The 16975-nt window shown below is 42.3% G+C and overlaps 1 protein-coding gene across 2 annotated transcripts; it reads left to right on the top strand.

The window, feature by feature from the left end:
- The first annotated feature begins 2770 nt into the window (after positions 1 to 2770).
- alms1 (ALMS1 centrosome and basal body associated protein) lies at positions 2771 to 16914 on the top strand. 2 transcript variants are annotated; one of them, XM_082517097.1, is made up of 19 exons: positions 2771 to 2962; positions 4168 to 4300; positions 4635 to 4746; positions 4852 to 6709; positions 6817 to 6976; positions 7146 to 8318; positions 8543 to 8658; positions 9066 to 9717; positions 9844 to 10164; positions 10262 to 10381; positions 11334 to 11489; positions 11721 to 12682; positions 13021 to 13138; positions 13435 to 13614; positions 14569 to 14813; positions 14991 to 15156; positions 15340 to 15397; positions 15506 to 15605; positions 15818 to 16914. In XM_082517097.1, exons 1-19 carry the CDS (start codon positions 2948 to 2950, stop codon positions 15860 to 15862), a joined length of 6690 nt encoding a protein of 2229 aa, XP_082373223.1. In that variant the 5' UTR covers positions 2771 to 2947; the 3' UTR covers positions 15863 to 16914. The 2 variants fall into 2 exon arrangements, with proteins under 2 accessions (XP_082373223.1, XP_082373222.1); XM_082517096.1 differs by having other exon boundaries at positions 9066 to 10164.
- Positions 16915 to 16975: the final 61 nt, after the last annotated feature.

Here is a 16975-nt window from a genome sequence, read left to right as displayed (position 1 = left end):
TATAATGTTTCTTATGGGCCTGGAGTCTTTTACTGTGCAGAATGCATGAAAACCTTTATTATTAAGTTTATTATTGTCTTGCTGAAACACATCTGTAGCATATGCTCCCCACAAACCTGTACACATCAGTTAGCATTAATGGTGCCTTCGCAGATGTACAAGTTATCTATGAAAAGTGTACTAATGACCACCCGCCACACCTTCACCAATGCTGATAACAAGCTAGCTGGTCCCTTTTCTGCAGCATCCATGGGACGTGTTTCCAGAGAAGGTGGCTGATAGCATTTCATGTTCTTTTTAGTCTTTGTTTTCCCTTTGCACGCTAAAGTTTGAATCTAAATTTTGGACTATGCTCACTGACAATGGTTTTTAGACGTCTTCCTGTTAAGATGTAGTTTAAATTGGGCCATCATATGGCAGACTAGGATGCCAAATACAAAAAAGACCAAAAGTAATTACACCAAAAATACTGAGTTGAAAAAAAGCATGGGAAATAGGCATAACAAAACTAACATGAAGGAAACTGGAGGTCAAGCAGATGAGGAAGGAAGATGTGACTAATCATGTCTAAATGCCTGAATGCACTGAGCTGCTGCCATGCAATTACATACTGCATTTAGAACAATGAGCATATGAGCAAGTAAACCTAGAACAAAGAGTGTACATTATTTAATAAAACTATAGCTCTGTCAGTTTCAGATTTTTACACATTCTCTTTTTACTGTTTTAAATCAAATGTGGAATTTTAATGACAAAGTGATAAAAAAAAACTTTGTTTGTTTGTTTTTTTTACCTCTATTTACTTTTTACACATTGTTCCAACCCAAAATGTGGTAGAGAACAACTTAACATGCCATTAAAAAAAATTAGTTATTTTGTTTTATTTTAATAACACAACAAAAGTCTGAATGGCACCTATGACGTTACACATGTTTGTCTAGAACCTGCAAAACAAAAGCCAAAAGCTCAAAGCGGTGGCTAATAGCATGTATAAATACATAAATGCCATCTTCCATTGTGTATCAGTAGCACATTCATCCTGAGACAGAATGATGCCAGCACGCTCTCCTGTCAACAAAGGAAGACGGGGAACCAGATGGAGAGTTGTTTCTGCTGCCTGGAAAACAGCAACGACACTTCAGGAGGGAGCGAATACTCCATGGACCTCTCTGACACCCAATTGTTTCCTGAGTTTCTGTGTCCGGCCTTCCGGACCGGAAACTTTTGGGCACCCCTCGGGGGCTTGCTTTGCATGTGTGTACTCATGTGTTCATGCACTCCACCGGGCGTTAGTGTGCGAGCGTGCTGTGGATGTGAGAGAGTGCAAATGAAGACGCAAAAAGTACACTGGCACGTTGCCCAGTGCTTTTTAAAGAAAGGGATGGGAAAGAAAGAAATGGAGCAGCTTTCAACACTGCCGGTAACAGCTGCTTATGTTGACCACAAGCTTCCAGGAAGGGAAGTGGCAGCTTTGACCTTTGACCTGACAAGATCCTCACTGAAATTATGCTCTATGTCTTCAGTAAAGTTAAAAAAGCAGAAAAGGAAACACGCTGAAAGAACCTAATGTGCTGCATAAATCCTTTAGTAAAGTTAAGGATTATAGCTGATCACTGGTGTATTGCACTGTATTACCCTGAGACTTTAGTGTGTCTATCACTTAGATTTATAAACTTACAAGGGCTGGAAAAAATACAGACAAGGGCCTACAACCTGCAAAAAAAAAAAAAAAGCAGCTGATTCTTAGTCACACAGCTTTAGTAGACAAAGATTCAAACCAATGACTGTATAAAGGGACAATGAACCCCAGTCTTTTATTGTTTAGTTTCTTAACACAATAGCTTTTCTGTCATATCTAACTTGTCAGGCTATTAAGGACTACAGGTGGAAATGTATTTATGATTATAATCTGGTTCAAAGCATCTTCTGCTTCTCATGACAGGAGGAGTTTGGTGTATGTGTGCTCTGTCCCAATCAAATAAACCCAGTAAACTAAAATAAATTACTAAAACCAAGCCAATTATGTGATATTACATTAAAATACCAGTTTATATTTCCGAGATTTAATTCAATTTCAGTGGCTTATGGTGGGATAAGGTGAACTGCTAACTCAATTTACCCCTTAGCTCACTCACAGCCCTTGGCTGCTGTTTTGGAAAAAGATGTAGCAGATGTTACATCTGGTACATCAAACTTTTACTCTGACAAGCCAAAAGGAAAAGTTTCTGAGTAAACTTATTAAAGTTTTAGTTACTCATAATGTTGTAGATTTTAAAATAGAAATATTCAGATTTACAATGCTGTGTTAGTGTTGATAAATTAGCTGGTCTCATCATTTAAGCGGGCTAATTCATGACTTGTAATTGATTTGGGACCAGTTATTAAGGATAGGAGCTGAAATATGTTTGAGTCTTAGGTGAATTCATTTATTTTATGCAGCACCGCCACCTGCTGCTCAAACTAATTAACTACCAGATAGAGAGATAGATCTTTGTCTAATATTAAACATTTATTTGATTATCTGAATAATGTAAGTGGGACAAGTATGCACAAAAAAATAATAATAAAAAATCATTTATGACTATTATAACATGTATCAGGAGCATGTCTTCATTCCTGAGTGCTGTAAAACAAGACCCAACTATACAAAGTTCGGAGATACTGGACATCAATCTAAAAGTGAGCTCGTCTGTCTATGGATCAGTGGAGGGAATGGGACTTTTTCACGAATATAAATTACGACTGAAAGAATCAAAAGGAGGCAGTAAGATAACATAAGGAGATGTAAAGTGCCAAGTGCCAACACCACAGAAGAAGAAGAACGTCCCTTGCTGAGGAGCTTGTATTTCCTAGCAACGCCCCTTGTTGCTAGGAAAAGGTGGAGGCGCGCTCGTTGTGGCGGACTGTCAGCAGTAACAACAACAACAACAACAACAAAAACGACAGCATGGAACCTCCAGAGGTAATTTGCACGATTGCAGCTTGTCTTCTGGTGTGATAATATTGGAACTCGTGGTTCGGGAGCCTTTAAAGTAATTCTCAAGGCGGGAAATGTGAATATAATCACAGTGTTGGCGATATTAGTAGCTAGCTGGCTAGCTAGCTAAATGCTAACCGCTTTGCTAACTAGCATTTAACGTTACCCAAGTCTCTCCAGTATAATGTTCCTTGTTCCATGTCCAGTTGCAACAAACGTAAAGAATATGCACATTAGTCAATGGTTAGTCTCTTGAGTTACACCAGGTTAAATGTAACCTGTTGCTTCTAGTTTGTCAGTCCATTTAGTCTGTTAGTTATAAATAAATCACTTTGATGACTAAATGCTGCTAATGTGCCGACTCGAAAAACCGCAGATTTGTTTATAAAATTAACTGAGATAGAGATGTTAGATTACAATAATGCTTTGTTTATATAGTTTAAAAAAAACCCAAAAAAACACAGACTTGCTATGAGGATCATTACAGTCTGTAGCTATCCACCATCATTTCTAAAAGGAAGAACTCCAAAAATTTTACGAATGAAGAAACGAGGAGAAGAGCGTGTTCTTTATCCAAAATAGAAGAGTGTCGATAATTGTATTATGTACTGAGATGATCAGCAACAATACTCAGGTAAACTGCGGTGTTTAAATGATGCTCATTTGGTAAGAAAGGACCCACCTGAAACCAAACCAAACAACGTTTTTCTCGTCTTATTTTGTCCCGTTTGGGTGAGCCCGTTGCAGACTTTGGTTTCAGTTTCTTGCTTTCCTGTGATACCAAAGGCACGTGGTCTGGTCTTGCTGGTCCTACCGTAGCTTATTTGTTAAAGGTTTCATGTATTGTACATCTTCTGCATACTTTGGTTGTAACAAACACTTGTTTGAGTTGCTGTTGCCTTCCTATCAGCTCAAATCAGTCTGGGAATTTTCCTCTGACTTCTGACTGACAACAGTGTAATACTGGTGTAATCAAACTGGAATCAGAGCTGCATGGGATGAATGTATGAACTTTTTGCTTTCCACTTTGCTCATCAAGTAACAGACGTTTTTCTCAACAGACATTGGCTTGTCTCAAGCAGAGTTATTGATTGCTCAGTTTCGTTTGATGCCCTCAAACCACCATGTAGTAATGCGGGACCTCCTGTAAATGAAATGCTGCCAGAATTAAAGTGTGATTCTTTTCACAGAGGAGGGCAGCATCTCCTGAGTTGACAGCAGATGAAGATGTGAGCCGTTCTGCTGGACAAACACACATAAGCCAACTAGGAACACAAAGACATTCTGAACTTCAGCAGCCAAGAACACCTGCTCTACAGTTAGGTATGGATATTAACACAGTAATGATTGTAGATTGCAATGCTATCAGTATATTAAACCCCTATTTCCTCTGCATGATACATTTGGTAGATTTGGTATAGACAAAGTAGAGTTTGCAGATTGTATACTACTGGAGTGTCAGCAGAGCTTTAATCTCTTCATCTTTTGCAAGTGTCTCAGCCCACTTAACTCTGACTTTGTCATCAAACAGATTTTGTTTGATGTATGATTTATTCATGACAACAGGAGGCTGCCAACACTGATGGGTCTTACCATAGTTTTATGTTAGATTGCTGCTTTTTTTATTTGTGTGTGTTCATTCTGCACTTTCTGTTAGATGTTCAGGACAGTAACATGTCTCCAGCCCTTTCCCTATTACCTGGAGTTGATCACAACCTCACTGAGTTTTCTTTATTACAACAAAGTGAGACAGAATTTGCCCCTCTAAGGTAAGAAAAAAAAGTCATCTTAATCGCTTGCTCTGTGTGCATAGTTTTCTACATATTGTGTGAATGTATAACATGTAGATGGATAATTATTATTTACGTTTTAAGGGCATACCCTGATGTTTCCATGGCTTCAGAGCGGTTTCAGTTTTTATCCCAGGATCACACCACTTGTACCTCTGAGCGTGGCTCATTATCCCAGCACCCATTGGCCCAGGCAAGCATCCTTTCTGAAGAAGGAGAAAGCAGCTGCTGCTCCCTCTCTCAGCACAGTCTATCACCAGGGGAGCAAAGTAAACGAGAGGAAAGGGTTCATCCCCCAGTGATTGTCATTGATATGAGTAGCAGAGAGAAGGACCTAGAGACCTTGATTAAACCTGGAGCAAAGCTAGAAGGAGAACCTGTTGAAGATGAGACTTTCTTTCTGAGTAAGAATATACCTGCTCAGCATCTTCTGAAGCTCCTGCAGAAAGATGTTGGGATGCTTAGCAGCAATAGCAGTGCTACTTCCTCTGCCTCTGAAACCTCTGTGAAGAGAACAGAGCCTTCTACAGAAGAGTCTAAAAGTACTGAGGTTTGTGAACTGACCACTCAGCAAACTACTGATGTAAGAGAACACCCTCCAGGTGAAGTCTCTTTTCCCCAGCAGCAGACACAACAGCAGCACAAAGTTTCAGATCCTGACCAACCACAAACAGTGTTATCTGAAGTGTCTAACATCACTGTGGGTTCCCGCAGTACTCAGCCTGATGAGAGTAGTGAAATGTTACATAGAGAGCTGCTCTCTGAAGTAGAGAAACGCAGCAGGATTGAAGCTGAATCCAAAAACAAACAGCAAAAACGTCCTACGCCACCTGGTCCATCTCTCACACCTAATCTCAAACAGATGTCTGAGGGGAAGCCAAGTGCGAGTAGAACAAATGTGGTTGGTATGCAATGGACAGGGCCATTTTCAACAGGTGTTGAACGGGTTTGCAGAGAGCAAGACCTCTGGTCCTCAGGAAACCATACAGGGTTGGATGGCTCCTACCTGGGTTTTCTTCCACAGTCTCAGTCCACTCCAGGGATTTTTAATGCCCCAACCAAATCCAGTGTTAAGGATAAATTGGGGCACCTTTCCTCCATTGAATCTAGTAAAGAGAACTCTTATCAGTCAGTCACAAAAATTTCTCAACAACCAGCTTTTCCTGTAGTTTGCACCCATAACACAAACACAGCCACTCAGTGCCAAGAGGATGCTGCCTCTGCAAAAGTCCAGTCCCTCCCAAGTCTAAACTATATGCAGAAAGTAGATGCGTGGAGGGCAAATCAGAGTTCAGGCAAGGTGTCTTTGTTTGATAGACTGTCACTGCAGGGATTTTCTAGCATCCCCTCTAAACAGAAAGGTTATGACGCAGTATCTGGCAGCCTGAATGAACTGGTTAGTCAGAAGATTAGGAGTTTACAGCAGCCTCTTGTTTCAGGTGCTGCCACACAGACCTCCTCAACAGCACCTTCTGGCTATTCTTCTCCAAGAAGAACGGAGGCAGTGGGCAGTGCTCTTGCTGATGAGGAGAACACGGGGTCTGCAGTACCACCCTCTGCCTCACCCCTAGGCAGGTCACAGTCTCACTCTTCTCTTAGCACAGTTGTGATGTCAGTTCAAAAAGATCAGCAGATCGACAGCCCTTCAGAAAGAGACAAGAGTCAAAACCAGGATGATGATGCTCATCATCATGATCAAACCAATACAATTCAAACCTCACATCTCACAAGCCTCGGTCACTTCAGTGATGTGTCACTTGATCGAGACTTGACACTTTCGAGTTCTCAAGATAGTTGCAGCGGAGTAAAGTTAGGAACTTCCATTGGGACGTCATCTGTTGTCAGCCTAGAAATTGATAACTACGTACCCTCGTGGACTTCAAAACTGTCAACACCACCTCTCCCCAAGCCTCGAGAGCTCAACATTGATGAACGAATTCCGGTAAATTTAAAAAAAAAAAAAAAAAAACAACCTGGGAAAAATACTCTATGTTTAGACTTACACTTTATTATCTGGTCTTCTCTCTGTTTTTTTTTTTTTTTTTCCAGTTGTATCTTCGTAACTTGGGTATAGACCAGTCTCCATCTACAATCCTGACTCCGTTTGTGCCCAGGGGACCAATCAGAGAGCCTGAATTCTCTCCCACTGAGTTCTGCACAATTAAAGGATCTACTGGAACCCCAACTAAAAGCACTCAACCCTCCGAGGGTATCTAACCTCAACAATTACTATTACAAGTTTACTTTTATGAAAAGCTGTTGAGATTTTAAAAATTCCTCAGGCAATGAAAATATGGTCATATATCCTGTTCACACACCCATTTAAGTACCCAAATTTGAGGGGTTTTACAGTTTGAAATATGGTATTGTGTTTTCAGGTGGCAGTCCCCACAAAGAGGAGTTTTCCCAGTCCAGCATTCTGTCAGTAGACTCCAGCATATCCATACCGTTCAGCCTGGACAGTCTCTGTCCAGCGGCAACTATCCCAGAGCAGGCCAGGTGGACTTCTCCTACATCATATACAGAAGCTAGACAGAGTAAACACAAACTGGCACCTTACACCTCACCCAATGAAAACACTCGTTCTTCCATACCGCAGCCTTGCCAACAGCAGAAGGACAGCAGTTTAAGCAGCAGTGGGGGAATCAGCCAGGTAGAAGACAAATTTAACCCTGACATGCCACCAGCTGTCAAGGAGAGGCACAGAGAAAGAAGCTTGGAGTTGCTTTTACAAACGAGTCGTAGTGCAGATCAAAGTGCAGAAGATTCTTTCGTTAGCTCCAAGGCCTTGTTGGAAATCCGTAAACTGGTCTCTCATACAGAGACCATAATGTCCACTGGGTCTTCTGCGGCTTCCTCAACCTCCCCCATTAGCCCCCGTCTTCTCCCCGATCAGGACATATCCCCATTACTGAAGAAGAAAACCAGCAGACTTGAGGATTTGTCCTCGTCCTCTACAACTGGAGACCAAAGAACATGTTCCTCACTGCTTTGGACCAGATCCTCCTCTGACTCCATGCTGACCTCAGAGAAGATGAGGAAAAGCTCTTTTGGTCAGAAAGGTGTAAATCGATCGTTGCAATCTGATTATTTATCCACACAAGCTGTTTTTACTGCACCAACCAAAGTGGCATACAAAACACCACAAGATAGCAATGTTAATGGTGCAGGGATGTCACTTGTCCTCTCCAAATCAGCCTTCCGGACAGAGCCTGAGGGCTGCAGTGCTGCACCTCCTGACAAAGCCCCCACACAGCCGGTGGCCATCAAACCTCCACCAGCTGTGAGTACACAAGAGCTCACTTCTACGCCTACAGATTCAGTTGATGTCCCAGAGGAGGAGGAGGAGGAAAACACTCCCTCTGAAGGTGCTTCACAGAGCAGGTCCTCCTCACCCATCCTCAAGGATGCTGATCAAGGAGTGATGAGTGATGGGAGCTGTGAAAGCTCACTGACAGCCAGAGTGGCCAAGTTGCTGCAGAGTGAATCTCCATCCACCATGGTCTCCAGTACACCGAGCATTTCAGACCAAGAGGAGAGCAAAGCTAGAGGTAAAACAATTAACATACACTCATGAATGAGTTTCTTACATCTAAGGTTTTAACATTTTAGATAATTTCAAAAATTCACCTGCCGCACTGACCACTAGCTGCACAACTTGACCCTTCAAATTTGTTTAGATTTGATCTAGTTTAAATTGTGATCCTATTTAAATTGTAGCTTAAGACATCAAAGACGTCTTTGTCAGATGAAAAAGCGTGTCTTAATGTTGCAGAATGGATTAAGCTGAAGCTATCAGGACAGCAGTGTGAGCCTCTGCAGCTGGACGAAGAAGATAGAAGGCGGATAGAAGAGATCAAGCGAGAACTGCTGTTAAAAAATCCCATAAAGGTAATTATTATAAGAACGACTCTTAATTACTGCACTTTACAAAGTAGGCAACCGCCGTATGTAATTTGTAGCAATGTACTTAAATATAGTGAATTATAAAATGTAAATACGTACGTTTGTATGCATTTTAAACTAAATTTGTGTAAACGTTTATTTATCATCTGCTAAACGTGTCTGGACAGCTCTCATACTCAAGGTAACTGGTGTGTTGCAGGACTGCTGTGGGCAAATGTTAATTTGTTGTAGACAAATTATAATAATAATAAAACTGTCACCAGTTATGGTTCACATGCAGGTTTGCAGTGCAAAAATATTTGATGTGTGGTGAATGAAGAACACGTATAACACCAACAATGTCCTTTCCTGGTCTCCCTATTTGACACAGACTTGTTTTTTGCCTCTTTCAGAGCCAGTTCAGCACAGATACAGAGAGCAGTGTAGCATCCAGTGTTAAAATCTCGAGGGAGCTTGATCCATCTCAATCTGCGGAGACGTTTGCTGTTCCTAGGGATGCTATAAATGAGCCAATCCAGCTGCTGCACAGCCTGAGTAGGACCACCCGCGACTCCAGGACACTGCTACAAACTGCTCTTCAGTCAGACCTAGAAGCTCGAGTGTGTGAAATTGCTGCCAGAGAAGGAGTGACGCTTCCTACTAAAAAACCTCAGGTCTTCACATCCATCACTATCGCCACCCACAGAAGCTCCACCTCCCCCTCAAATTCCACTTCCCCACCTCCCATCAGCCCAGCCCCAGAGCCCCTCCGCCTGACCGAGCTCTCATCAGGAGCCGTCAGAACCACAACAACAGACAGGCAACTGACTGAAGAGCATGGGGTTGATTTACTACAAACAACAACCAGGGAACAATCATCAGTGCATGGACCTAGTAACAGTTTGCACAGCACGAATCAAAATGTGACTCAGTCTGCACCAGCCAATCAGAAGAGGCAAGACACTGAGGGAGGCCAGTTTGAAGAGCCGCTTCCTCCCTCACAGGGTTTAGATAAAGTAGATGTGACTGTCAGATACAACAGCACACAGTCATTCAGGCCAGATAGTAAGTTATCTGCTTCTGGTATGGGTGTTAGTCATGCTTTAGATCAGGCCACAGGCTCATCTGTAGTTGAAACCTCCGCCCATACAGGTCACAGCTCACATGTCGATCTCACTCTGCCCCCCAAAGCTACAGATCCCAGCTTCACCTCTATAGTCTACTCCAGTCAGGCTGATGTAATCTCAAGGCTGCCACCTAATGAATGTCTCAGGGGGACAAATTCTTTATCAGCCGCCAGCAGTCCGGATGAAGGTGTCGGTTTGTCCAGTCCACCTGAGTGGTGCGACACCAGAGAGCCATCACGACAGCGGCTGCCTGAAAGATCCAACAGCTCTACTGTTTTTAAAACTGTTGTGCCTCAGGAGAGGATGACCACCACGTCTGCACAGCCCTTTACACCACGTGAAAGATCTGAAATTTCAACAAGACCCTTTAACACCGAAACCCCAGGTAGTTTTTTTTTTTCCCTTTTTTAATTGTCTGTAATTTCAGCAATACATCAGTCATAATACCAACTGATTCCAACTGCATCTCCCTCCTACTTCAGTGCCTGTCCTGCTGCCTTATAAACCTCATGGCAGTGAGGAGGTCTTCTATGTCCCTCACATAGAGGCTGATCTCTCCTCCACAGAGGCATCTGACACCACCATGGAGAGCACCCACACAGGTACATTTATCACAGATTTTTTTTTCTTTTTCAGCCTTGTTCCCATATTGCTGTGCTGAAGTGTCACAAGATGAGGATTTTAACATCTGCAGTTCAGCTCGCAGCTTGTAGTCTGTTCACACTGTTAGATCTTAAACCACAGTTTCATACCTGGTGAGTTTAGGGTGGTTTTTTTCTTTTCTTTGAACAAAATTCAATTCAATTCAATTTTATTTATATAGCGCCAAATCACAACATAAGTCGCCTCAAGGCGCTTCATAGATACAGAGAAAAACCCAACAATCATATGACCCCCTATGAGCAAGCACTTTGGCAACAGTGGGGAGGAAAAACTCCCTTTTAACAGGAAGAAACCTCCAGCAGAACCAGGCTCAGGGAGGGGCGGCCATCTGCTGCGACCGGTTGGGGTGAGAGCAGGAAGACAGGATAAAAGACACGCTGTGGAAGAGAGACAGAGGTTAATAACAGATATGATTCAATGCAGAGAGGTCTGTTAATATATATTATTAATAAAATATATTATTTATGTCTATAACGTGAATTTTTGGGGCCATTTTTGCATCTTTAATGCTTTCGTAAATCACACTGCAAGCTGTAAAACATGTTCAAAGGATTAGAAATAAGAATTCAGAGGCATGCTGGGAATTGAATTGTGAGCTCTCATTTCTCCTGTGCTTGAATGGGTAGCAGCTGGTTCTTTGTAATGTACACCAAGCAGCACATTAATTATTCATGTTCAGGGGCTGGGTGAAACAAAGGCAGGGCTGAGACCCTGAGACGACAAGCGCAGGCTGTCCCTGAACATCTTTTCAAAATATTTACCCAAAATATTTCGCTTACTTTTTTTAACTGGTTTTTTTTGTTGTTGTTTTGCTTTTACAAGAAGAATAGTCGTGTTTTGCTCTGAATGCCACTCCTCATGAGATAACAGAGAGTATTGAATTCTAACTAGGCTCAGACGACGCCGTGCCTCCTCACTTTAGCAGTGACGTCCTCGGGAACAAGGACCCAGGGTTGGACCGCGGAGTGACCATCAGACACACAGAGGGCATCTACAGCAAGAGGCTGAAAACTGCCAACTTGACCATGCAAGAAAATAGGAAGAGAGGTAACCTGAACACGACGCATGCATATTCACACTGGATACCTCCTTTATTTCTTTGGTTTGATTCTGAAACATTATGTTACTAGTATGTGGAAAAAAGGTAATCATGTGAGTTCATTAATTTTTTTGAAGTTGCTGTAAATGTTAAGTTGGACAGTTTTGTGTCTGAAAACTAGCTGGTTCTTGGTGTCCTGTTACTGTGTGTAATTTTTCTGTGTGTGTGTCTCCTGACAGATGCCTCTACAACATCGAATAAAAGCTTGCAGACTGTGAGCCAAAGACTAAAGCCTTCTTCTCAGGTTTCTGTCACTTTTATCGAGGAATCGTTACTGAGGAATCAAGAAACCTTCAAGAGAGACCAGGGGACCAGCCCAATCCAGTTCACCCAACACCATCAAAGCGAGTCTCACCCTGAGAGGTTTCAGCCGTTTATTTCTGAAATGGACTACGGTAAAGGAAACAATCACTGGGTCCAAACCTCTGAGCCTCAGACAGGAAGCGAGCAGCAGAGGGGTTCTGAGCACCCTCTGGACCAGTTGTGGCAAAAGTTCTGCGATCAGTGGACCACGGAGGAGTTGCATCCCAGCAGTGACAGAGAAGCATCACTTCTGGAGCGTTTAGAGCACCTTTCTCGCCTTATTCAAAGTGCAAGGGGATTTAATGTGTGTGATGCACAGAAGGTGACTGGTTATCATCCAGAACAGGAGAGGAGGAGAGAGGATGTGTCAAAGAGGAAGAAAGAAATAAAGCAGACTTTGGGGGAGATTAAGAGGAGTGTAGGAGGTGAAGTCAGAGAAGATGGGAGTAAATTAAGAGGACAGAGAAAAACTGAATCTCCCATTCAACTGAGCTTTCGTGTTGATGAAACCTGCCGGTCTACAGAGGATGGCAGCCATGCCTCCCTCACCTCCAGCTTCTCCCACAGCTCCTCCCCGAGCCAGTACGCCTCTCCCAGAGACAGACATGTGTTGGAGACCCTGTCTACCACGTCTGGCTCCATGTCCACTGTGGACACAGCCCGACTGATCCGAGTCTTTGGCCCCCACAAAGTACAGCACCTGAAAAGCGCCCCAAGCCTCAGTAAACTGTACAACACCATCAACAAGCAAAAAGAAGAGAGGAAGGACAGTGGAGGAAGAAACAGAAAGCCTCCTCACGCCTCTGCACTGTCAGTGACAACCAGCACTGATCAGTCGGTATGTATATCTGCGTGCTGCTGAGTAAGAGATTATTAAACCGATCTTAAGGAATGTTCACTAATCTGTAAAGCAAAAGTAAACACTAGAGATGGTTGTGTTTCAGTAGATCAGCAAGTTCTGAAATACTTTGACTAGCCCGTCTGGTACCAACAAGTTTGAATTTCAGCGAGTCATTTTGACCATCTCCACATGCCTAAAAGCACAAAGTTGTTGCCATATAATTGACTAATTAGATATTTACAATAATGAGTAGTTGAACATTACCTAACAAAGTGGCAGGTGAGTGAAAAATTATAGCTTTTTATAACATTTGATGTTACTGTATTCGTCTTCAGGTTGCTGCTGACTCTGTATCGTCGACCAGCACTTACAGCGTCCCTTCACACCACGGGCCTTCCCGGAGTCTGCCGGGTAGGAAGGCCATTAAACTGGTGAACAAAAGAATCCAGGCAGGTCAGAGAAGACGCATGTCCCACTGATTCATCAGATTTAGTTAAAATTGTGATATACAAGAACATTCTGGTCCTTTTTGTAAAGGTTTATTGGCACCAGCTGCTGGTGCTGTAAAATCTTTGTGAAATCGTCTGTGCTAAGATTACATTTCTGTTAAAATTCCTTGGCATAAAATGTATTCATTTGTGTTTGTCACGCTTTTAAGGCTTTCTCCTGAAAATAAGGCAGGAGTGTTTTTTAACACGAGTGAAGCACATGTGATGGAGTTAATATACATTCAGTCCAAATTCACACAGGTGACCTGGAGATTGTTCATAACGGGACTCGACGACACACCAGAGATGTTGGAACCACGTTCCCTTCCCCGGGAGGAGCTAGAGCTTTCAAGCAGATCTCGTTGTCTTCGTCCAGCGTAGTGAGAGAAAGAGGAGGGCGGAGGAGGAGCAAGAGAACCCCACCAAAGCCTTACCCTAAAGGTTTGTAAACTAGCAACGATTTGTAGCTAGGGGTGGGTATCGTTTAGGTTTTATCGATACCGGTGTCAAACCAGTACTTTTGAAACGGTGCCGGTGCTTAAAGAATGGAGAACACAAACTTTGTCCAAAAACCTCTCATGTTTAGCTGTTTTCTACTTTTTCTTTGGTCATTTTAGCCTTTTTGGCCAGGGTGAAGAGAGTATCTGCCATCAAACAAGAAGACAGCCGCATGTAACTACGACGGTGTTTGCTAGTTCACCTTACGTGCATTAATGTAATAACGTGGTTAGCCTACTCAACGTAAAATACACACGAACAACATTAAGCTACTCACGCAGAGAAGAACGGCTGCTGCTGCCATCATCATCCATCATCATTTCTGCTACACTGGCAGGGCTAGGGGCCAGGACTCTCGTCTTCGGGTTCTTGGGGGATGTTGCTAACTCCGGGTCCGATAACAGGTGCACACCCCACACCTGCACTCGGTGTGAGGTCTTGCAGCAAGTTATCAAATACGGTGCATTTTTCGGCTTTTAAAAATAACGCTATGCTTCGCCAGGTGTTTCATCAGATTCGAGGTGTTACCTCCTTTGCACAGTATCACCTTAAAGCACTTGTTGCAGGCTGCTGAGTTTGCATCTTTTGCTGTGAAGTACAGCCAGACTTTGACCGCTTCGCCTTGGACATTTTTAATCTGTAGCTCTGCTCTAAAAGAACGTATGTACCTGGGCCCGCCTACTACGCTTGCAAGGGTAAAATGATTGGCTAGAATTAAAAGTGTACGGCATCTCAGGGAAAAAAATCTCAGGAAATGTGCGCTGCTTTTCGGTCTGGTTACTACCGTTTATGTTAGAACCGGTGCCCATCCCTGTTTGTAGCTAACTGTAAATTTTCATTTTCTAAATTAAATCCCTGTTTTATTCTTGGTTAAATTTTTTCTGTGGGCTTTTTCAGCCGTTTCATGGTTCATCTCTGCTGACGGCCTGCTGTCAGAAGCAAGGAAGGAGAACCAGCCGGAGGAAGAGAGACCAAACATCGCCTGGTTTGAACCGTACAGCAGAATCAACCCATGGAGACAGCCGCTCAGACAGAGACAAGTGCATGAGGACACAAACAAACATCACTCTGAGCCTGAACTGGAGCCGGAGCCTGATCCTAAACACATGATGTCTTCTGGTCCAGCATACATGTCACTTCAGGTTAGCTTATATTCCTCTTTAGAGAATTATAGTCGTAGGAATTGTATGAAAAGATTTGAATTTCAGACGTGTAACTTACCTACTTAAAGGCTTCTATCATGGGTGTCAGCAAGATAAACTTTACCATCATAATACCAATTAAAAAGGTAACACTGTCGGTTTCCTGTTACTTTGCAGGAGGCCTTGGAGATGCATCGTCCAGAGTTTATTTCCCGGTCCATGCAGAGGGTGAATCGTCTGTTTCTGCAGGTGGAGGAGAGGAAGCTACAAGCTGCTTTAATCCAAGAGAGGGGGGATCTATTTAACCACCCAGGAGGAGCTGGGAGGCTGCCAAGGCCTGCAGGTACCAAACAGCGGAGGGGATGGATGCTGCTCAAAGAACTTTTAGTTTACTGAGCTGATAATCTGTCCACTTGTCCTTCTTATATCCAGTAAATGTTACCTGAGGGACTATAAGGTCTTTTTTGATTTAGCTTAGAGAGTTATTCAGTTAGTTTTTAATTATGGTTTGTTTCTCTCTATGAAGGCGCTGCTCTGCTCCAGAGGGCCGTTCCCAGGAAGGAGATGATCCAGAGGTCCAAACAGTAAGCTGCTGTTATGATTCATTTTATGTGACGACATCAGAACCATAACTGTACCTCACACAGTATCAGTGTCAGTCTATCTTCTACTGAACACTGTCTCTCCGTCAGGATATACGAGAATCTGCCAGAGGTGCAGAGGAGGAGAGAGGAGGAACGAAGGAAAGCAGAGTATCACACTTACCGACTGAATGCACAACTTTTCAACAAGGTACAAACACCTTTTGTCATTCATGTGTCCGTGCTTCGAGCACTCCAATTACATGTTCCTATAAATAAGCCTCACGCGCTCAAATTAGAAGAAAGTTGTGTGTTAAAGCAGTTTGTATGATTGAAACCACAGATGTCTTTAAGACTGCTTGCTGTGTCAAACTGTAACGTTGTGTGAATCGAATCAATGACTGTGTTTTGTGTCTCTTTTAGAGAATCACAAACAGACTCCTGGGCAGAAGATCAGCGTGGCAATAATCAGAACAAGAGACTGGATATTGAAATCAACGACGTGAAACTATTTTTTACACTTTTAATGTACATATTTTTAATTTAAAGATTATGTTGAAATTAGAATTACATTTAAATGGAAACATCTCTGATGTTTTTGTTTGTTTGTTTTTAAGGTCAAATTCGCAACTAGAAAATGTTTTTATGTTAAAATAAACAAAATTTGAACAAATTTACATGTTTTAGATGTAAATTATTGTTTTTGCTTAACCCACAGTAGATTCAAGACGGTGAAATGCTTGTTTTAATGTCTTTATTGATCAGTTATTGGTTGTGCATGAGCAAGAAGCCACACAAGGAAAAAGGTAAGACAAGCTGCAGTTTCAGTACATCAGCTGCTCACTGAGAGCACAGATAAATATTACAACCAATAAATAAGAGATGTCTGCATTTCCCTCTTTAACTACAGTTACTTAGATTCCCATTAATAAATAAAACTTCAAGTTATGACAGCACTGTGTAAACAAAACAGTCTATTAGACAAATTAATAATAAATTAAAAGCTCCTTGAAAATCAAACATGGCAGATGTGAAGAGAAGAAAAACAAAGACTCTTTGGCAAAGATGTTGCTTTGCTTAAACAATGTTTGGTTGAAACAAATTGAAAATAAGACAGGTGACTGATCTTTACCAAAAGGCTCTCTGCAGGTTTAAGGCTCGGACAAAGTTTACAAAATCTACAGCAACGGGAAGCTCGGCAGAACACAAGCAATGCAGTCGAATATCACCAGTGCGACCAGTGTGTCATTTATACCAAGCCAATAAAGTACACAGTTACAGGTTACACCAAAAGTGTAGTATATGTGAAATCATTTAAACCATGTAATGCTCTGGCTAAAGTGCAGCCAGATTGTGTGTAAATCTGCAGAAGAATTTCAGGAAAACCACTGAGCTTAATGTTTTTGTTTTATTTTTCTGTTCTGTGCAGCCAGCAAAGCCACAGAGGTAAACACTAAAACCCTCAGTTTGTATTTAACTTCAGAAGGCTCAGTATTTAAATTAAATGTGCAAAAAAAACCGTGTCAATGCCCGCTCACTTAAACTGGCAAATCCATCATTTCAGTGCTTCTTTCCTTTTAC

This window comes from Aulonocara stuartgranti (assembly GCF_965226115.1).
Source record: "Aulonocara stuartgranti genome assembly, chromosome: 19".
Classification (NCBI taxonomy): domain Eukaryota; kingdom Metazoa; phylum Chordata; class Actinopteri; order Cichliformes; family Cichlidae; genus Aulonocara; species Aulonocara stuartgranti.
Note: the sequence above shows the minus strand (reverse complement) of the source record. Positions and strands in the feature narration are given on the sequence as shown.

Excerpts from the sequence above, each read along its gene's own strand:
- alms1 (XM_082517096.1), top strand. Across the intron at positions 4,301-4,634 it reads AACACCTGCTCTACAGTTAG|ATGTTCAGGACAGTAACATG; the intron begins GTATGGATATTA and ends ACTTTCTGTTAG. Across the intron at positions 12,683-13,020 it reads CAACCAGCACTGATCAGTCG|GTTGCTGCTGACTCTGTATC; the intron begins GTATGTATATCT and ends ATTCGTCTTCAG.